Consider the following 22,528-nt stretch of genomic DNA (forward strand, 5'->3'; position numbering starts at 1 on the left):
ATTGAAAATGTGCCTAAATGAAATTAAGTTTTCTTTCCTGAAAGTAGATACGGATGCTGTAAAGGAGAAAGAAACGGAATTCAGGTCAAACATGTGGAAAGCTAAAACTGGAGCAGAGGTTCTGTACAGGCAATCCAAGACAAGCATGGGAAGGAATGCAATGATGGGAGGAGAGAGGAGGAGAACAGAGAACAATCACATTGCAGACTGTACATCCTTTGTAAATGACCGAAGGAAGATTTGACACCGTTGATTTTTAAAGACGAATGTCAACCAAATATGTGACAGCATCCCCGATTCCTCTCCTGTTCAGATACCAGAGAACAAGGTGGCCTCATGCCTGTCACATATTAAGCCACACAAAGCATCGGGCCCAGACGTACTACAGGGCAAGTAATGAAGGTCTGCACCAACAAGCTACAAGGGAGTCTTCACACAACTGTTTCAACTCCTGCTGAGCACCTGCACAGTGCCAAACTCCTGGAAGGTGCCAACCATTGTACCGGTGCCTTAGAAGCCAAGGGCCAAATCAACAAATGGCTTTCGACCTGTGGCCTTCATGCCCCTTTGGGCCAAATGCATGGTGAAGGGTTGTCAGTAAGCACCTTACCCTGTCCATAGCAGATCAACTGGACCCATTACAGTTTGCCTATAAGGCACAGAGGGGGACTGAGGATGCTACCCTGACCTTGGTGAACATGGTGGCTAGTCACCTTCAACATGCTAAATCATATGCACACATTTTATTTATTGATTTTAGTTCAGCTTTCAATACAATGCATATACACACACTGCTGAAACGACTGCTGGACCTGAATGTCAACGAAGGCCTCACATGTTGGATCAAGGACTATATAACTGACTGACCACAGAGGTTCCTCAGGAATGGGGCCCTCTCTGATTAACTGACCCTGACCACAGGGGTTCCTCAGGAATGGGGCCCTCTCTGATTAACTGACCCTGACCACAGAGGTTCCTCAGGAATGGGGCCCTCTCTGATTAACTGACCCTGACCGCAGAGGTTCCTCAGGAATGAGGCCCTCTCTGATTAACTGACCCTGACCACAGAGGTTCCTCAGGAATGGGGCCCTCTCTGATTAACTGACCCTGACCACAGGGGTTCCTCAGGAATGGGGCCCTCTCTGATTAACTGACCCTGACCACAGAGGTTCCTCAGGAATGGGGCCCTCTCTGATTAACTGACCCTGACCACAGAGGTTCCTCAGGAATGGGGCCCTCTCTGTGTCCTTTCACCGTTGTTGTTCTCTATCTACTTTAACGAGATGAAAATCCAAGGAAACAATGTGAGCCTTTTCAAGTACGCAGATGACATGGCTCTGGTGGGACAATTTTTTAAAGATGCTACGTCAGATGGGGACAGCTATTTTAATCAGGCCAACGACCTTCAAGAATGGTGCCGGTCAAGTGCCCGCCACGTCAATGTGGACAAGACAACAGAGCTGATCATCAATGGCAACAACCTGCCAATGTCCCAACCACTCTCACTGAACGACCAACCAGTGGAAATGTTTGAGTGTTTCAAAGACCTAGGGACACAAATTGATGACAAGCTGAGCTTTAAAGAGAATGCAGACATTTGCCAGTGCCTGTTTTTAATCCAGAAATCGGAGGGGTTCGGGGTCAGCCAGGATGTTCTTGAGAGGGTGTACAGCAGCTTGGTGGAGAGCATCCTCATGTTCAATATGACAGTATGGTCATCTGAGCGTGAGGAACAAAAGCAAACTGACTGGAATAGTAAACACAGCCAGCAAAGTAATTGGTCAATCACAGGCACAGTGGAGCAGTCTGTTCCACAAGGCAACCAAAAAGAAGTCACTGGCTGTCGTGGGCGACCCCTCCCACCCTCTACTACACCCTCAAGTCATAAGGTTTCCCTCTGGCAGACGCTTCAGGCCAAGTGCTGTTGCTTGTGCTGTAGGACTACCAGATGCAGCGTAAATTGCACCGGTATATGTACTTATCTATCCAGTGCAGTTGGAGCAGTGGTGAAGGCAGTTGTGAGCGAATGTATCAATGTCCTCTATGTTTTTAGTTTACGCAGTATGATGGACTGACTGGTTTAAATGTGTGTGATGTGAGAATGCATGTGTATGTGATTATTTTAATGTCAGGTGATGCCAATGATACATTTCCATCCTGGATGGAAAATCAACTTTTATTCTATTCTATTTATTCTATCTTGTTCTGAGGGCAGCTCTACCTCCATCTTGTTCTGAGAGCAGCTCTACCTCCATCTTGTTCTGAAGGCAGCTCTACCTCCATCTTGTTCTGAGGGCAGCTCTGCCTCCATCTTGTTCTGAGAGCAGCTCTACCTCCATCTTGTTCTGAGAACAGCTCTACCTCCATCTTGTTCTGAGAGCAGCTCTACCTCCATCTTGTTCTGAGAGCAGCTCTACTGCCATTTTGTTCTGAGAGCAGCTCTACCTCCATCTTGTTCTGAGAGCAGCTCTACCTCCATCTTGTTCTGAGAGCAGCTCTACCTCCATCTTGTTCTGAGAGCAGCTCTACTGCCATTTTGTTCTGAGAGCAGCTCTACCTCCATCTTGTTCTGAGAGCAGCTCTACTGCCATTTTGTTCTGAGAGCAGCTCTACCTCCATCTTGTTCTGAGAGCAGCTCTACCTCCATCTTGTTCTGAGAGCAGCTCTACCTCCATCTTGTTCTGAGAGCAGCTCTACTGCCATTTTGTTCTGAGAGCAGCTCTACCTCCATCTTGTTCTGAGTGCAACTCTACCTCCATCTTGTTCTAAGAGCAGCTCTACCTCCATCTTGTTCTGAGAGCAGCTCTACCTCCATCTTGTTCTGAGAGCAGCTCTACTGCCATTGTGTTCTGAGAGCAGCTCTACCTCCATCTTGTTCTGAGAGCAGCTCTACCTCCATCTTGTTCTGAGAGCAGCTCTACCTCCATTTTGTTCTGAGAGCAGCTCTACCTCCATCTTGTTCTGAGAGCAGCTCTACCTCCATTTTGTTCTGAGCAGCTCTACCTCCATCTTGTTCTGAGGGCAGCTCTACCTCCATCTTGTTCTGAGTGCAACTCTACCTCCATCTTGTTCTGAGAGGAGCTCTACCTCCATCTTGTTCTGAGAGCAGCCTTACCTACATCTTGTTCTGAGGGCAGCTCTACCTCGAGGTTTGTTGGGTGAATACAACGGTAAGTGGTCAAGCTTAAGTCAACGGTAAGTGGGCAAAGGCAGTCATGTTAGGGCTAGGGTTAGGGTTGAGCTGGGATGTGGACATGAAGCTAGGGTTAGGGTTAGGGTTGAGCTGGGATGTGGACATGAAGCTAGGGTTAGGGTTAGGGTTGAGCTGGGATGTGGACATGAAGCTAGGGTTAGGGTTAGGGTTGAGCTGGGATGTGGACATGAAGCTAGGGTTAGGATTAGGGCTAGGGTTAGGGTTGAGCTGGGATGTGGACATGAAGCTAGGGTTAGGGTTAGGGCTAGGGTTAGGGTTGAGCTGGGATGTGGACATGAAGCTAGGGTTAGGGTTAGGGCTAGGGTTAGGGTTGAGCTGGGATGGGGACATGAAGTCAGGGTTAGGGTCAGGGTTAGGGTCGGGGTTAGGGTCAGGGTTAGGGTCGGGGTTAGGGTCAGGGTCGGGGTTAGGGTCGGGGTTAGGGTCGGGGTTAGGGTTAGGGTCGGGTTAGGGTCAGGGTTAGGGTCAGGGGGCAGTGATAGCGTTCCTACCTGTGGTATGGAGAGCAGTAGGGCCAGGCCCCAGGCCGTCATGATAGGGGTGTTCCAGCGGGACACGGACCCACCACGGTAGGCTTGCAGTGGGCAGCAGATGGCATAGTGCCGATCTACCGTCATGGCAACGATCATATAGGAGGACGCGAACATCCCTACGATCTGCAGGTATTTTACTGAGCGACACAGAAAATCCGGCCCCTGGAACCTTCCTGTGATGTCCCACACCAGCTGGGGAAGTACCTAAGGGACGGACAGGAAACAGGAGGATATTAAACTTTGCTATGTTAGATACTAGCATACTACTTAGAATCCATGAATCAATACATGATGCTAGTGTGGACATAGAAATAGAGTAGACTAGCTCCTAAAGCAATGGAATACAAATAATATTTATTTGAATGCTCAGGCCATTTCCATTGTGTTTTGAGAACTGCGCCCAGTCCACCACACAATGGTGGGCGAATGTGTGCTTATTTGACAGGTCCACACTCAATACATAAGGGCAGCCAGTATGTCAGTGCGTTAGAGGGTTGGGGAATAGTTGACTCATTCATATTGTTGTAATCAAAGCCATTAGTAAACATACTAGAGTGGTCATGCTAGCTAGCTGCACAGTAACAGTATGTCCTCATTACATAGATCACTCATCGGCTACTGATGTTGAGTACACCAATGTGGTGCCTAGCAACCAGAACAGGGTTGGGAGTCGACTCCATACCCTGAGGTGTCAGTCTCACCTGGAACAGCGCCACCACCAGGTCAGCAAGACATAGGTTGACCATGAACAGGTGCATGGGAGCGTTTTGTTTCCTCCTGCGAAGCAGCACCCACAGTACAAAGCCGTTACCCAGGGTAGTCAGGGCCAGTACCAGGCCCAGCACCCCTATCTCGGCCCGGGCCAGGCCCAGATCCCTCACCCTGGGCTGGGGTAAGGCTTGGGGCGTGGTGGTTGAGGCGTTCTCTGGGATAATCCAATAGTAGGACCCTGCGCCTCCATGAGAACTGTTGAGGGACGTGAAGTCGGAGAAGAGGGAGGAAGTGAGGTTGGTTCTTCCTGCCGTCGCAGACGTCAGAGAGGAGTGGCCTAATCCATCCCAACCCGTTTTCTCTGAGATACTTTCCATGCCTAAGTAATCACAAAAATAAAACAACAGAAACCTTAGAAAAATAATAATGATAAAATCGCTTCCTGCGTTTGTTTGGGGAGGGAGAGGACATAGAGGGCCTGTGGAAATAACCCAGGGCTAAATCCCAACTCCGGTCTCTACCGGAGCATGCGAGTCACAAGCTTACCTTGTTTGTTTACGTTAAAATAAACATTTCGGCTAAGATCTGATAATAAACCATTGGTTTGTTAGTTTGGGATAATCCCATTTTTATTAAATGATCTTCAATTGCCCCCCAATTTGTTGGACAGACGAGTTGTCTTACTATCCCTCTCCCCTTCCTTCCTACGTCTTAGCACTGTCTCTGTCCAGACATCTTGTCAAAACTTCTGGCATCTTTCATTGACTTCTTCCAAGGTCAATATAACAGGCACAAACTCTGTGATTTTGGGAATAGAGCTACATGCTTCTAGCAAGGAAATAGAAGAGAGAGAGAGACAGAAAGAGAGCGAGAGAGAGAGAAAGAGAGAGACAGAGGGAGAGTGAGTGAGTGAGACAAAGAGAGAGAGAGAGAGAGAGAGAGAGAGATTGATATAGAGCGATAGAGACAGAGACAGAAAGAGACAGAAAGAGAGAGAGAGAGAGATTGATATAGAGCGATAGAGCGATATAGAGAGAGAGAGAGAGAGAGAGAGAGAGAGAGAGAGAGATTGAGGGAGAGTGAGTGAGTGAGACAAAGAGAGAGAGAGGGAGAGAGAGATAGAGACAGGGAGATTGATATAGAGCGATAGAGACAGAGACAAAAAGAGACAGAAAGAGAGAGAGAGATTGATATAGAGCTATAGAGCGATAGAGAGAGAGAGAGAGAGAGAGAGAGAGAGAGAGAGAGAGAGAGAGAGAGAGAGAGAGAGAGAGAGAGAGAGAGAGAGAGAGAGAGAGAGAGAGAGAGAGAGAGAGAGAGAGAGAGAGAGAGAGAGAGCTTGATTGATTGATTGATTGATATAGAGCGATAGACAGAGACAGAAAGAGAGAGACAGAGAACTAAAATAGGCCCCATTAGGGCCAGCCCAGACACTTTGTTTCATTGATTGTGATCTTCCTGGTAGGTTTTGTCATGAAGATTTAAATAACTTTTACAGGTCCTTTCATTGTCTTGTTATAAAACAAACATTTGACGGCCTTATCATTCATCACCATTACCACAAAATTGTTATGTTTGAACAATACAGTCAAACACAATATTTAATCAAACAAATCAAATATTGTCATGTGATTCAACTTTTCAACTCATTGCATATTTCCTGTCAGTGTGTATGTAGGTCAGTAAAGCTGTGTTTTTATGGAACACTTCTACAGTATAGTTGTTGTTTGTTGCAACAAAATCAAGGCGTGCACAACTATGGGACGAAATAGATCGGGTTGGCTTAAATTGTTGACAACATGTAAGCTACATTTTGTCTCCAATGTTAATTGAAAACATAAATAAATGAGCACAATTAGCACTTGTTTGTCAAATACATTGTTACAGTTGTTGGTTATCTAGCTAGCGAATGTTAGTCATATTAACACTGATATGAAATCAGTCAAAACACCTAGTAATCTGACCATCCAGAATCACAACAACAGGCGGACTTTTGCGCTATGGAAGTGCGCACATCGTTTTTGTGATGTTGTCAGCTAACCCATCTATGTCTGTTGGTAACAGTTATACTGTATGTATGTTGGTAACAGTTCTACAGTGTTGGTAACAGTTCCACAGTGTTGATAACAGTTCTACAGTGTTGGTAACAGTTCTACAGTGTTGGTAACAGTTCCACATTGTTGGTAACAGTTCTACAGTGTTGGTAACAGTTCCACAGTGTTGGTAACAGTTCCACATTGTTGGTAACAGTTCTACAGTGTTGATAACAGTTCCACAGTGTTGGTAACAGTTCCACAGTGTGTCTGTTGGTAACAGGTGTACAGTGTTGGTAACAGTTCTACAGTGTTGGTAACAGTTCCACAGTGTTGGTAACAGTTCCACAGTGTTGGTAACAGTTCCACAGTGTTTCTGTTGGTAACAGTTCTACAGTGTTTCTGTTGGTAACTGTTCTACAGTGTGTCTGTTGGCAACAGTTCAACAGTGTGTCTGTTGGTAGCAGTTCTCAGTGTGTCTGTTGGTAGCAGTTCTACAGTGTTTCTGTTGGTAACAGTTCTACAGTGTTGATAACAGTTTTACAGTGTTGGCAACAGTTCCACAGTGTGTCTGTTGGCAACAGTTCTCAGTGTGTTTGTTGGCAACAGTTCTCAGTGTGTCTGTTGGCAACAGTTCTCAGTGTGTCTGTTGGTAACAGTTCTCAGTGTGTCTGTTGGTAACAGTTCTACAGTGTTGATAACAGTTCTACAGTGTTGGTAACAGTTCTACAGTGTTTCTGTTGGTAGCAGTTCTACAGTGTTGATAACAGTTCTACAGTGTTGATAACAGTTCTACAGTGTGTCTGTTGATAACAGTTCTACAGTGTTTCTGTTGGTAACAGTTCTACAGTGTTGATAACAGTTCTACAGTGTGTCTGTTGATAACAGTTCTACAGTGTGTCTGTTGGTAACAGTTCTACAGTGTTGATAACAGTTCTACAGTGTGTCTGTTGGTAACAGTTCTCAGTGTGTCTGTTGGCAACAGTTCTACAGTGTGTCTGTTGGTAACAGTTCTCAGTGTGTCTGTTGGCAACAGTTCTACAGTGTTGGTAACAGTTCCACAGTGTGTCTGTTGGTAACAGTTCTACAGTGTGTCTGTTGGCAACAGTTCTCAGTGTGTCTGTTGGTAACAGTTCTACAGTGTGTCTGTTGGTAACAGTTCTCAGTGTGTCTGTTGATAACAGTTCTACAGTGTGTCTGTTGGCAACAGTTCTCAGTGTGTCTGTTGGTAACAGTTCTACAGTGTGTCTGTTGGCAACAGTTCTCAGTGTGTCTGTTGGTAACAGTTCCACAGTGTGTCTGTTGGTAACAGTTCCACATTGTTGGTAACAGTTCTACAGTGTTGATAACAGTTCCACAGTGTTGGTAACAGTTCCACAGTGTGTCTGTTGGTAACAGGTGTACAGTGTTGGTAACAGTTCTACAGTGTTGGTAACAGTTCCACAGTGTTGGTAACAGTTCCACAGTGTTGGTCACAGTTCCACAGTGTTTCTGTTGGTAACAGTTCTACAGTGTTTCTGTTGGTAACTGTTCTACAGTGTGTCTGTTGGCAACAGTTCAACAGTGTGTCTGTTGGTAGCAGTTCTCAGTGTGTCTGTTGGTAGCAGTTCTACAGTGTTTCTGTTGGTAACAGTTCTACAGTGTTGATAACAGTTTTACAGTGTTGGCAACAGTTCCACAGTGTGTCTGTTGGCAACAGTTCTCAGTGTGTCTGTTGGCAACAGTTCTCAGTGTGTCTGTTGGCAACAGTTCTCAGTGTGTCTGTTGGTAACAGTTCTCAGTGTGTCTGTTGGTAACAGTTCTACAGTGTTGATAACAGTTCTACAGTGTTGGTAACAGTTCTACAGTGTTTCTGTTGGTAGCAGTTCTACAGTGTTGATAACAGTTCTACAGTGTTGATAACAGTTCTACAGTGTGTCTGTTGATAACAGTTCTACAGTGTTTCTGTTGGTAACAGTTCTACAGTGTTGATAACAGTTCTACAGTGTGTCTGTTGATAACAGTTCTACAGTGTGTCTGTTGGTAACAGTTCTACAGTGTTGATAACAGTTCTACAGTGTGTCTGTTGGTAACAGTTCTCAGTGTGTCTGTTGGCAACAGTTCTACAGTGTGTCTGTTGGTAACAGTTCTCAGTGTGTCTGTTGGCAACAGTTCTACAGTGTTGGTAACAGTTCCACAGTGTGTCTGTTGGTAACAGTTCTACAGTGTGTCTGTTGGCAACAGTTCTCAGTGTGTCTGTTGGTAACAGTTCTACAGTGTGTCTGTTGATAACAGGTCTACAGTGTGTCTGTTGGTAACAGGTGTACAGTGTTGGTAACAGTTCTACAGTGTTGGTAACAGTTCCACAGTGTTGGTAACAGTTACACAGTGTTGGTAACAGTTCCACAGTGTTTCTGTTGGTAACAGTTCTACAGTGTTTCTGTTGGTAACTGTTCTACAGTGTGTCTGTTGGCAACAGTTCAACAGTGTGTCTGTTGGTAGCAGTTCTCAGTGTGTCTGTTGGTAGCAGTTCTACAGTGTTTCTGTTGGTAACAGTTCTACAGTGTTGATAACAGTTTTACAGTGTTGGCAACAGTTCCACAGTGTGTCTGTTGGCAACAGTTCTCAGTGTGTCTGTTGGCAACAGTTCTCAGTGTGTCTGTTGGCAACAGTTCTCAGTGTGTCTGTTGGTAACAGTTCTCAGTGTGTCTGTTGGTAACAGTTCTACAGTGTTGGTAACAGTTCTACAGTGTTTCTGTTGGTAGCAGTTCTACAGTGTTGATAACAGTTCTACAGTGTTGATAACAGTTCTACAGTGTGTCTGTTGATAACAGTTCTACAGTGTTTCTGTTGGTAACAGTTCTACAGTGTTGATAACAGTTCTACAGTGTGTCTGTTGATAACAGTTCTACAGTGTGTCTGTTGGTAACAGTTCTACAGTGTTGATAACAGTTCTACAGTGTGTCTGTTGGTAACAGTTCTCAGTGTGTCTGTTGGCAACAGTTCTACAGTGTGTCTGTTGGTAACAGTTCTCAGTGTGTCTGTTGGCAACAGTTCTACAGTGTTGGTAACAGTTCCACAGTGTGTCTGTTGGTAACAGTTCTACAGTGTGTCTGTTGGCAACAGTTCTCAGTGTGTCTGTTGGTAACAGTTCTACAGTGTGTCTGTTGGTAACAGTTCTCAGTGTGTCTGTTGATAACAGTTCTACAGTGTGTCTGTTGGCAACAGTTCTCAGTGTGTCTGTTGGTAACAGTTCTACAGTGTGTCTGTTGGCAACAGTTCTCAGTGTGTCTGTTGGTAACAGTTCCACAGTGTGTCTGTTGGTAACAGTTCCACATTGTTGGTAACAGTTCTACAGTGTTGATAACAGTTCTTCAGTGTTGGTAACAGTTCCACAGTGTGTCTGTTGGTAACAGGTGTACAGTGTTGGTAACAGTTCTACAGTGTTGGTAACAGTTCCACAGTGTTGGTAACAGTTCCACAGTGTTGGTAACAGTTCCACAGTGTTTCTGTTGGTAACAGTTCTACAGTGTTTCTGTTGGTAACTGTTCTACAGTGTGTCTGTTGGCAACAGTTCAACAGTGTGTCTGTTGGTAGCAGTTCTCAGTGTGTCTGTTGGTAGCAGTTCTACAGTGTTTCTGTTGGTAACAGTTCTACAGTGTTGATAACAGTTTTACAGTGTTGGCAACAGTTCCACAGTGTGTCTGTTGGCAACAGTTCTCAGTGTGTCTGTTGGCAACAGTTCTCAGTGTGTCTGTTGGCAACAGTTCTCAGTGTGTCTGTTGGTAGCAGTTCTCAGTGTGTCTGTTGGTAGCAGTTCTACAGTGTTTCTGTTGGTAACAGTTCTACAGTGTTGATAACAGTTTTACAGTGTTGGCAACAGTTCCACAGTGTGTCTGTTGGCAACAGTTCTCAGTGTGTCTGTTGGCAACAGTTCTACAGTGTGTCTGTTGGCAACAGTTCTCAGCGTGTCTGTTGGTAACAGTTCTCAGTGTGTCTGTTGGTAGCAGTTCTACAGTGTTTCTGTTGGTAACAGTTCTACAGTTTTTTACATTTACATTTACATTTAAGTCATTTAGCAGACGCTCTTATCCAGAGCGACTTACAAATTGGAAAGTTCATACATATTCATCCTGGTCCCCCCGTGGGGAATGAACCCACAACCCTGGCGTTGCAAGCGCCATGCTCTACCAACTGAGCCACACGGGACCAGTTTTACAGTGTTGGCAACAGTTCCACAGTGTGTCTGTTGGTAACAGTTCTACAGTGTTGGTAACAGTTCTACAGTGTGTCTGTTGGTAACAGTTCTACAGTGTTGGAAACAGTTCTACAGTGTTGGTAACAGTTCTACAGTGTTGGTAACAGTTCTACAGTGTTGGTAACAGTTCTACGGTGCTAGTAACAGTTCTACAGTGTTGGTAACAGTTCTACAGTGTGTCTGTTGGTAACAGTTCTACAGTGTGTCTGTTGGTAACAGTTCTACAGTGTTGGTAACAGTTCTAAAGTGTTGGTAACAGTTCTACAGTGTTGGTAACAGTTCTACGGTGCTAGTAACAGTTCTACAGTGTTGGTAACAGTTCTACAGTGTGTCTGTTGGTAGCAGTTCTCAGTGTGTCTGTTGGTAACAGTTCTCAGTGTGTCTGTTGGTAACAGTTCTCAGTGTGTCTGTTGGTAACAGTTCTACAGTGTGTCTGTTGGTAACAGTTCTCAGTGTGTCTGTTGATAACAGTTCTCAGTGTGTCTGTTGGTAACAGTTCTCAGTGTGTCTGTTGGTAACAGTTCTACAGTGTGTCTGTTGGTAACAGTTCTACAGTGTTGATAAGAGTTCTACAGTGTGTCTGTTGGTAACAGTTTTACAGTGTTGATAACAGGTCTACAGTGTGTCTGTTGGTAACAGTTCTCAGTGTGTCTGTTGGTAACAGTTCTCAGTGTGTCTGTTGGTAGCAGTTCTACCGTGTTGGCAACAGTTCTACAGTGTTGATAACAGGTCTACAGTGTGTCTGTTGGTAACAGTTCTCAGTTTGTCTGTTGGTAACAGTTCTCAGTGTGTCTGTTGGTAACAGTTCTCAGTGTGTCTGTTGGTAACAGTTCTCAGTGTGTCTGTTGGTAACAGTTCTACAGTGTGTCTGTTGGTAACAGTTCTCAGTGTGTCTGTTGATAACAGTTCTCAGTGTGTCTGTTGGTAACAGTTCTCAGTGTGTCTGTTGGTAACAGTTCTACAGTGTGTCTGTTGGTAACAGTTCTCAGTGTGTCTGTTGGTAACAGTTCTACAGTGTTGATAACAGTTCTACAGTGTGTCTGTTGGTAACAGTTTTACAGTGTTGATAACAGGTCTACAGTGTGTCTGTTGGTAACAGTTCTCAGTGTGTCTGTTGGTAACAGTTCTCAGTGTGTCTGTTGGTAGCAGTTCTACCGTGTTGGCAACAGTTCTACAGTGTTGATAACAGGTCTACAGTGTGTCTGTTGGTAACAGTTCTCAGTGTGTCTGTTGGTAACAGTTCTCAGTGTGTCTGTTGGTAACAGTTCTCAGTGTGTCTGTTGGTAACAGTTCTACAGTGTTGATAACAGTTCTACAATGTGTCTGTTGGTAACAGTTTTACAGTGTTGATAACAGGTCTACAGTGTGTCTGTTGGTAACAGTTCTCAGTGTGTCTGTTGGTAACAGTTCTCAGTGTGTCTGTTGGTAGCAGTTCTACCGTGTTGGCAACAGTTCTACAGTGTTGATAACAGGTCTACAGTGTGTCTGTTGGTAACAGTTCTCAGTGTGTCTGTTGGTAACAGTTCTCAGTGTGTCTGTTGGTAACAGTTCTCAGTGTGTCTGTTGGTAACAGTTCTCAGTGTGTCTGTTGGTAATAGTTCTACAGTGTGTCTGTTGGTAACAGTTCTCAGTGTGTCTGTTGATAACAGTTCTCAGTGTGTCTGTTGGTAACAGTTCTCAGTGTGTCTGTTGGTAACAGTTCTACAGTGTGTCTGTTGGTAACAGTTCTCAGTGTGTCTGTTGGTAACAGTTCTACAGTGTTGATAACAGTTCTACAGTGTGTCTGTTGGTAACAGTTTTACAGTGTTGATAACAGGTCTACAGTGTGTCTGTTGGTAACAGTTCTCAGTGTGTCTGTTGGTAACAGTTCTCAGTGTGTCTGTTGGTAGCAGTTCTACCGTGTTGGCAACAGTTCTACAGTGTTGATAACAGGTCTACAGTGTGTCTGTTGGTAACAGTTCTACAGTGTTGATAACAGTTCTACAGTGTGTCTGTTGGTAACAGTTCTCAGTGTGTCTGTTGGTAGCAGTTTTACCGTGTTGGCAACAGTTCTCAGTGTGTCTATTGGTAACAGTTCTACAGTGTTGGTAACAGTTCTACAGTGTGTCTGTTGGTAACAGTTCTCAGTGTGTCTGTTGGTAACAGTTCTCAGTGTGTCTGTTGGCAACAGTTCCACAGTGTGTCTGTTGGTAGCAGTTCTACAGTGTTGGTAACAGTTCTCAGTGTGTCTGTTGGTAACAGTTCTCAGTGTGTCTGTTGGTAACAGTTCTCAGTGTGTCTGTTGGTAACAGTTCTCAGTGTGTCTGTTGGTAACAGTTCTCAGTGTGTCTGTTGGTAACAGTTCTACAGTGTGTCTGTTGGTAACAGTTCTCAGTGTGTCTGTTGATAACAGTTCTCAGTGTGTCTGTTGGTAACAGTTCTCAGTGTGTCTGTTGGTAACAGTTCTACAGTGTGTCTGTTGGTAACATTTCTCAGTGTGTCTGTTGGTAACAGTTCTACAGTGTTGATAACAGTTCTACAGTGTGTCTGTTGGTAACAGTTTTACAGTGTTGATAACAGGTCTACAGTGTGTCTGTTGGTAACAGTTCTACAGTGTTGATAACAGGTCTACAGTGTGTCTGTTGGTAACAGTTCTCAGTGTGTCTGTTGGTAACAGTTCTCAGTGTGTCTGTTGGTAGCAGTTCTACCGTGTTGGCAACAGTTCTACAGTGTTGATAACAGGTCTACAGTGTGTCTGTTGGTAACAGTTCTCAGTGTGTCTGTTGGTAACAGTTCTCAGTGTGTCTGTTGGTAACAGTTCTCAGTGTGTCTGTTGGTAACAGTTCTCAGTGTGTCTGTTGGTAACAGTTCTACAGTGTTGATAACAGTTCTACAGTGTGTCTGTTGTTAACAGTTCTCAGTGTGTCTGTTGGTAACAGTTCTCAGTGTGTCTGTTGGTAGCAGTTCTACCGTGTTGGCAACAGTTCTCAGTGTGTCTATTGGTAACAGTTCTACAGTGTTGGTAACAGTTCTCAGTGTGTCTGTTGGTAACAGTTCTACAGTGTGTCTGTTGGTAACAGTTCTCAGTGTGTCTGTTGGTAACAGTTCTCAGTGTGTCTGTTGGCAACAATTCCACAGTGTTGGTAACAGTTCTCAGTGTGTCTATTGGTAACAGTTCTACAGTGTTGGCAACAGTTCCACAGTGTGTCTGTTGGTAGCAGTTCTACAGTGTGTCTGTTGGTAACAGTTCTCAGTGTGTCTGTTGGTAACAGTTCTCAGTGTGTCTGTTGGTAGCAGTTCTACAGTGTTGGTAACAGTTCTCAGTGTGTCTATTGGTAACAGTTCTACAGTGTTGGCAACAGTTCCACAGTGTGTCTGTTGGTAGCAGTTCTACAGTGTGTCTGTTGGAAACAGTTCCACAGTGTGTCTGTTGGTAACAGTTCTACAGTGTGTCTGTTGGTAACAGTTCTCAGTGTGTCTATTGGCAACAGTTCCACAGTGTGTCTGTTGGTAACAGTTCCAAAGTGTGTCTGTTGGTAGCAGTTCTACAGTGTGTCTGTTGGTAACAGTTCTCAGTGTGTCTGTTGGTAACAGTTCTCAGTGTGTCTGTTGGTAGCAGTTCTACAGTGTTGGTAACAGTTCTCAGTGTGTCTATTGGTAACAGTTCTACAGTGTTGGTAACAGTTCTACAGTGTGTCTGTTGGTAACAGTTCCACAGTGTTGATAACAGTTCTACAGTGTTGGCAACAGTTCCACAGTGTGTCTGTTGATAACAGGTCTACAGTGTGTCTGTTGGTAACAGTTCTACAGTGTTGGTAACAGTTCTACAGTGTTGGAAACAGTTCTACGGTGCTAGTAACAGTTCTACAGTGTTGGTAACAGTTCTACGGTGTGTCTGTTGGTAGCAGTTCTACAGTGTGTCTGTTGGTAACAGTTCTACAGTGTTGGTAACAGTTCCACAGTGTGTCTGTTGGTAACAGTTCTACAGTGTGTCTGGTAGTAGCAGTTCTACAGTGTTGGTAACAGTTCTACAGTGTTTTTGTTGGTAACAGTTCTACAGTGTGTCTGGTAGTAGCAGTTCTACAGTGTTGGTAACAGTTCTACAGTGTTTTTGTTGGTAACAGTTCTACAGTGTGTCTGGTAGTAGCAGTTCTACAGTGTTAGTGACAGTTCTACAGTGTTAGTGACAGTTCTACTAACAGTTTTACAGTTTTGTTAACAGTTCTTTAGTGTTGGTAACATCTCTACAGTGTTGGTAACAGTCATACAGTGTGTCTGTTGGTAACAGTTCTACGGTATTGGTAACAGTTCCACAGTATGTCTGTTGGTCTGTCTGTCTAACTCTCTCCTTCTGTCTGACATGAATCCTGCTTTCAGTTGTTTTCATTCTCATACTTTCCCCAGCTTGATATGACTTCTTCTCCCTCTATCCCACTCTCTCTGTACCTCTCTCTCCCTCTCTTTTTCTCCGTATTCCTCTATCCCACTCTCTCTGTACCTCTCTCTCCCTCTCTTTTTCTCCGTATTCCTCTATCCCCCTCTCTCTCCCTCTATCCCCCGTCTCTCTCTCTCTCTCTCTCTCTCTCTATCCTTCTCTCCCTGTATCCCTCTCTCTCTCTATCCCTCTATCCTTCGCTCTCATAATCTTTCTCATCCCTCGTTTATACCCCATACATTCCTCCTCTCCCTCTCTTTTTCTCTCTCTTTTGCCCATTCTTCCTCTCCCTCTCTTTTTTTCTGTCTCTCGCCTTCCTATGTTCACATTCTTTCTCTCCCCTCCAATCACACCCTCTCTTGATCCCAATAAAATCCAGTTTATTTTCTCCCATTTATAAATAAATAGCACAAAAGTAAATATAATTGATATGAATGAAACTGACAATTTGAAAAACAGAGTCGTGGGATAGGGAGACCAAATAAACAGACAGAGAGAGAGAGAGAGGAGGTAGGAGGAGAAGGAGGAGGAGGAGAGAGAGAGAGAGGGGTGGTGGAGGAAGAGAGAGTGGTGAGAGTATGGATAGAGGGAGCGTAGTGGCAGCTGAGGCAAGCCACCCAGATTAGGTGTAAGAATAAGAGAATAGGTGAAGACAGATGAAAGATAAGGCAGGTGGAGGAGAAGGTGGACAAACAGAGAAGAAGAAGGGACAGGTAACTAGGTCATAATGGTTCTAGAATTACCATGGTGACAACAGGTGTGACCTGACTGATGTTATCAGGAAGTGGGATGTAAAATCCATCTGAATATACGTTCTATATACCGGTATTTATTTACATGTATATAACCTTTCTTTAACCAGTCAGTTAAGAATCACTAGTTATTTACAATAACAGACTACCTGGGTAAAGTACGCACTTTGAGAATTAGAGGTCAGGTTGTTCTGGAAATATATATTTGGAAACTTACATAGCTTCACTCATATTATTTCTTAATTGGGTATGACTAACAAGAAATTACAAGGTTTGCAATCAGTTCTACAACAGCCACTTAATGGGCAATTTGCTGCTAGAAATAATGTTTATACTGCCTGGTAAGCGTGATAATACAGCATGACTTATTCTTCTAAAGTGTTACCAACTGTGCTGCTCTCTGCCAGAGGAATGTATCTGTAGGGAAGACCTGGGTTCAAATACTATTTGAAATCTTTCAAATACTTTGAGCGTTTGCACTATACTGTCTAGATTACCAGATGGGCGGGGTTTAACGTTTTGGGGATATTATATTGGTCCATTAAGCCAGACAAGTTTAATCATGCATAGATAAAGTATTTGAAATGATTTCAAATAGTATTTGAACCCAGCTCAGCTGTAGAGGCGTGACAACGCAACACAGCTGCATCGCTCTAACCTTGGCCCATGGGCTGGCCCACTCTGCTCAGCAGGCAGGGAGTGATTAAGAGAGAAGAAGAGGAGCAGCACCAGAGTCTCTTCCTCTCTGAAGTGTGTGTGTGCACATGCGCGTTCATACATCTGTGTGTGTGAGTGCACGCCCGCGTGTGTGTGTGGTACAATATGCGTGTGTGGCCATGTCAGGATAAAGTGACAAAGGGGGCAGTTTAAATCAGTGAGGGGGGGCACAATTTTGGAAGGTTCTTGCGTTGGAATTATTTTGAATTCTGCTTACATCACAATAAACATCCAGTTCATATGCCGAGACTCCAAGACCATTGATTGGGTGCTTTTTGAAATGACAGGTTAAGCCTATCTCCGCTGTGCTCTGTCAGCACAATGGACAGCACCTTAGACACTAAAGCCGTTTTGGTAATTAATATAGGCTACGAGAGAGATACAGCCTATGTGAATGCAGCCATACCGTCAGATGTCTTACCAAAATAATTCAAACTAAATGCTGAAAGTAGTAGCCAAATTATTTATGCATGCAAACAAAAATACTGAATAGCGGTTTGGCTTAGAATACTGACACAACTGTGAAGGAACGAATGCGAAGAGAACATAACAGCCGTACCAAGTCGGCCTAGTAAACAAAATATTACATCGAAAAAGGCTACTACAGTGAGATACAGCCTACTACAGTGAGTCACAGCCTACAGCCTACTACAGTGAGACACAGCCTACAGTCTACTACAGTGAGACACAGCCTACAGCCTACTACAGTGAGACACAGCCTAAAGCCTACTACAGTGAGTCACAGCCTACAGTCTACTACAGTGAGACACAGCCTACAGTCTACTACAGTGAGACACAGCCTACAGCATACTACAGTGAGACACAGCCTACAGCCTACTACAGTGAGATACAGCCCAAAGCCTACTACAGTGCGATACAACCTATAGCCTAAAACAGTGAGATACAGCCTACAGACTACTACAGTGAGATGCAGCCTACAGTCTACAGTCTACTACAGTGAGATACAGTCTACAGCCTACTACAGTGAGATGCAGCCTACAGCCTACTACATTGAGATGCATCCTACAGCCTATTACAGTGAGATGCATCCTACAGCCTATTACAGTGAGATGCAGCCAACAGTCTACAGCCTACTACAGTGAGATGCAGCCTACAGTCTACAGCCTATTACAGTGAGATGCAGCCAACAGCCTACAGTCTACTACAGTGAGATACAGCCTACAGTCTACTATAGTGAGATACAGCCAACAGCCTACAGCCTACTACAGTGAGATGCAGTCTACAGTCTACAGCCTATTACAGTGAGATGCAGCCAACAGCCTACAGCCTACTACAGTGAGATGCAGTCTACAGCCTCCTACAGTGAGATGCAGGCTACAGCCTACTACAGTGAGATGCAGCCTACAGCCTACTACAGTGAGATACAGCCCACAGCCTACTGCATTGAGATACAGCCTACAGTCTACTACAGTGAGATACAGCCTACAGCCTACTACAGTGAGATACAGCCTACAGTCTACTACAGTGAGATACAGCCAACAGTCTACTACAGTGAGATACAGCCTACAGTATTCTACAGTGAGACACAGCCTACAGTCTACTACAGTGAGATACAGCCTACAGCATACTACAGTGAGATACAGCCTACAGCCTACTACAGTGAGATACAACCTACAGCCTACTACAGTGAGATGCAGCCTACAGTCTACTACAGTGAGATACAGCCTACAGCCTACTACAGTGAGATACAGCCTACTACAGTGAGATGCAGCCTACAGTCTACTACAGTGAGATACAGCCTACAGCCTACTACAGTGAGATACAGCCTACTACAGTGAGATACAGCCTACAGCCTACTACAGCGAGATACAGCCTACAGCCTACTACAGTGAGATGCAGCCTACAGTCTACTACAGTGAAATACAGCCTACAGCCTACTACAGTGAGATACATCCTACTACAGCGAGATACAGCCTACAGCCTACTACAGCGAGATACAGCCTACAGCCTACTACAGTGAGATGCAGCCTACAGACTATAGCCTACTACAGTGAGATGCAGCCTACAGCCTACAGCCTACTACAGTGAGATGCAGCCTACAGTCTACTACAGTGAGATACAGCCTACTACAGTGAGATACAGCCTACTACAGTGAGATGCAGCCTACAGCCTACTACAGCGAGATACAGTCTACAGCCTACTACAGTGAGATGCAACCTACAGTCTACAGCCTACTACAGTGAGATGCAGCCTACAGTCTACAGCCTGCACAGCTGCTTTGCCGAACAAATAGGCCTATAGGCTCGCTTCAGACATGGAAAATCATGGCGCTCATGAGTTCAGCAACACGTTGTGATATGGCACAATACACTTCTGTCAATTACATTTGACCCACATAATCAGTGAAGCAATGCCAGCCTACCATAAACACGTTTCCAATACGCACAGTTCCATTTACAACCACGACAACCAATAGGCTACCAAGAAAACCATAATAGAATGTATCTATTTCTATGATGAAGCATACTGATATATACCTATACCCAGGGGCGCCATTTGGGTTCTTGCATTGGAATTATATAGAATTCTGCTTATATCACGCTATACCACAATAAACGTAAAAGTTCAAATGCCGACACCATTGAGTGCATTTGACCAAGTAATGACAGGTTGCCGCGAAATCTCCGCTGCGCTCTATCAGCACCATGGACAGCGCCCTACACATTAAAACAAGACGGTTGAAAATCTAGGCTGGAGTCCTTTTGCAATTCCATCCCCTAGATTTTTGTTGAAATGACGCCACTGGAGATACTACCAACATTCTGACAAGTCCCCACCAGCTAGATTGTTTCTTACTTTTTCAGAAGAGTTGCAGCCTCCTTGGTGCTCTTTGTAACTTCCTGAGTAATCAATTATTCCATTCTCCCTAAACATCTTCTTGTATGATCACCCTCAAAAGCCAGTTGGATTAGTTTACATTTCCTCGGGGGTAGCGTACTTATTTTGTGCTGACTGAACAGGTTTGTCAAAGTGGAAAATTAGTTTTCCCATGTAGAAGTTGACACCCCAAAAGTCAATAAGTTTCAGTGCAGTAAGCACGGTCGGCATAGCGGAGAGAGGCCCAGAGAATCGTTGCAGGATATCAGGTGGGGTCCATTTATCCTCGTTGGAGCTGTAGCGGGCGATTTAAGTCTGCAAAAACTGGTGAGCGAGATTAAACTCAGCTTCAACTGAGTCTGTTTTATTTAGATCCAGCAGTGATTTTACCTTTTTCACATGTAGAAAGTCATGGCTCTCTGGGTCAAGGACACACAGGGCCTCCACCAGTTGACTGTTACGTTCGTTGAATCCTTCTGACATTTCACCAACGACAGCATCTAACATGCTGAAGAACAGTCTTTTACACTCCTCTGTCCTGCTAGCCTACTGTACTGTCCACCACATACTGTTGGAGATTTGTACTGACATAACGTCGTCATTTGCTTGGAGCAGGTGGTGAGTCAGTGCCACTGGCACTGCACTGTGCCCAAATGGCTTGGAAATCGCTGTCACACCTCTGCTTATCGACGCACTAGAACGCATTGCGGACCACTTTGACTCCAGTGTAAAGATCTGTTGCTTTTGCCTGGAGTCATTTGTTTGGAGGATCGAAAAGATTCAGGGTTATGTGCACCATGGTGGATGTAAACTTAAAGCCATGGTCTGTCACCGCAGTAGGCAGCCTCAAGTCTTACTTCTGGGTTGTACAAACACGTGTTTTCAATGTCAGAGAGGAACTTCACAATGCTGTCAACCACTGACACAGTAGCCAGTTGTCCCCTTCTCCTTTGGCTTTGTCTGGGTACTTTGACGAAGGCAACTAGGCCCACCCATTTGGGAGTCAGGCCGATCCACTGGGGAGCCAGGCTCAGCCAATCAGATTTTGTTTTTACCCACAAAAAGGCTTTATTACAGAGAGAAATACTCATTCGCAAATCTTGCTGCTGTGACGGCACACTGTGGTATTTCACCCAGTAGATATTGGAGTTTATCAAAACTGGATATGTTTTTCTGTGTGGGTCTGTGTAATCTGAGGGAAATATGTGTATCTATTATCGTCATACATTTGGCAGGAGGTTAGGAAGTGCAGCTCAGTTTCCACTTCATTTTTCACCTCAATCTGCACATAGCCTGTCTTCTCTTGAGAGCCAGGTCTGCCTATGGTGGCCTCTATCAATATCAGGCTATGCTCACTGAGTCTGTACATAATCAAAGCTTTCCTTAATTTTAGGTCAGTCACAGTGGTCAAGTATTCTGAAATGGTGTACTCTCTGTTTAGGGCCAAATAGAATTCTAATTTGCTCTTTGTTTTTGTTAATTCTTTCTAACGTGTCAAGCAATTATCTTTTTGTTTTCTCATGATTTGGTTGGGTCTAATTGTGTTGCTGTCCTGGGGCTCTGTGGGGTGTGTTTGTGTTTGTGAACAGAGCCCCAGGACCAGCATGCTTAAGGGACTCTTCTCCAGGTTTATCTTTCTGTAGGTGATGGCTTTGTTATGGAAGGTTTGGGGATCGCTTCCTTTTAGGTGGTTGTAGTCTCTTTTCTGGATTTTGATAATTAGCGAATATCGGCCTAATTCTGCTCTGCATGCATTATTTGTTTTTTTACGTTTTACGTTTACGTTGGTGATCGGACCCCAGACCTCACAACCATGAAGGGCAATGGGTTCTATAACTGATTCTAGTATTTTTGGCCAGATCACAATGATATTTTGAATTTGATGTTCCTTTTGATGGTGTAGAAGGCCATTCTTGATTTTGTGTGCTCTCTCTCTCTCTCTCTCTCTCTCTCTCTCTCTCTCTCTCTCTCTCTCTCTCTCTCTCTCTCTCTCTCTCTCTCTCTCTCTCTCTCTCTCTCTCTCTCTCTCTCTCTCTCTCTCTCTCTCTCTCTCTCTCTCTCTCTCTCTCTCTCTCTCTCTCTCTCTCTCTCTCTCTCTCTCTCTCTCTCTCTCTCTCTCTCTCTCTCTCTCTCTCTCTCTCTCTCTCTCTCTCTCTCTCTCTCTCTCTCTCTCTCTCTCTCTCTCTCTCTCTCTCTCTCTCTCTCTCTCTCGTCTGAGCCTGAGCCTGAGGACCCCAGTGACCCCTGTTTTATCTTTAATCTAGAATCATAAGCGACTTCTTTATACTCCTGTTGCCCTCTGGGCATACCCTTCGCTACCTCTTCATCCCTCCCTACCTCCTAACCCCTCCCTACCTCCTCACCCCTCACACCCCTCCCTACTTCTCCCACCCCTCCCTACCTCATCACCCCTCCCTCCCACCCCTCCCTACCTCCTGACCCCTCCCTATCTCCTCACCCCTCCCACCCCTCCCTACCCCCTACACCTCCCACCCCTCCCTACCTCCTCACCCCTCACCCCGCACCCCTCCCCCCTCCCTACCTCATAAGCCCTCCCACCCTCCTCACCACTCCATATATTTTGTGCTCTCGCTCTCTCTCTCTCTCTCTCTCTCTCTCTCTCTCTCTCTCTCATGTCTGAGCCTGAGGACCCCAGTGACCCCATGGTGTGCAATATTTCTATTGGCTATGCAATTGCGTGAGAAAACAGAGTGATGGCTTCTAATAAAAAGAGGAGGCTCCCATCAGCGTTCTATAGGCTAGGCCTACTATATTTATTTCTCAACTTTCCTAATATTAAGCACATTGCTTCTCTTTACCACAGGGGTATAGCCAACCTGGTTGGCATGACAATAAACCACGGTGAAAAGCGTCCTCCATTCGCTATTTAAGTGCATATATGACATGTTTTTTTCCCCGCTGCCCATGTTTCGATACAGGTGCATGATAATGGTCCAGTCTAAATCAAAACAAATGTCACACAAGTATTATTTAGTATATGTAAAGACAAGATTATATCAAGAATAGTCTGATGGGTGACACTATTAGCCTATCACTTGTGAATTATATATTATCACTT

The 22,528-nt window shown here is 44.7% G+C and overlaps 1 protein-coding gene across 1 annotated transcript in view; it reads right to left on the reverse strand.

Moving 5' to 3' along the window:
• LOC139557747 (vasopressin V2 receptor-like) overlaps positions 1-22,528 on the reverse strand; it is a 61,851-nt gene that overhangs the window by 18,879 nt on the left and 20,444 nt on the right. Inside the window, exons 3-4 of the mRNA XM_071372896.1 lie at positions 4,449-4,837; positions 3,706-3,951 (exon numbers count right to left, since the gene is read on the reverse strand). Of these exons, the coding sequence (XP_071228997.1) occupies positions 3,706-3,951; positions 4,449-4,835 (633 nt within the window). The 5' untranslated portion in view covers positions 4,836-4,837. The remainder of the gene's footprint in view (positions 1-3,705; positions 3,952-4,448; positions 4,838-22,528) is intronic.

This window comes from Salvelinus alpinus, chromosome 28, assembly GCF_045679555.1.
Source record: "Salvelinus alpinus chromosome 28, SLU_Salpinus.1, whole genome shotgun sequence".
Lineage (NCBI taxonomy): Eukaryota > Metazoa > Chordata > Actinopteri > Salmoniformes > Salmonidae > Salvelinus > Salvelinus alpinus.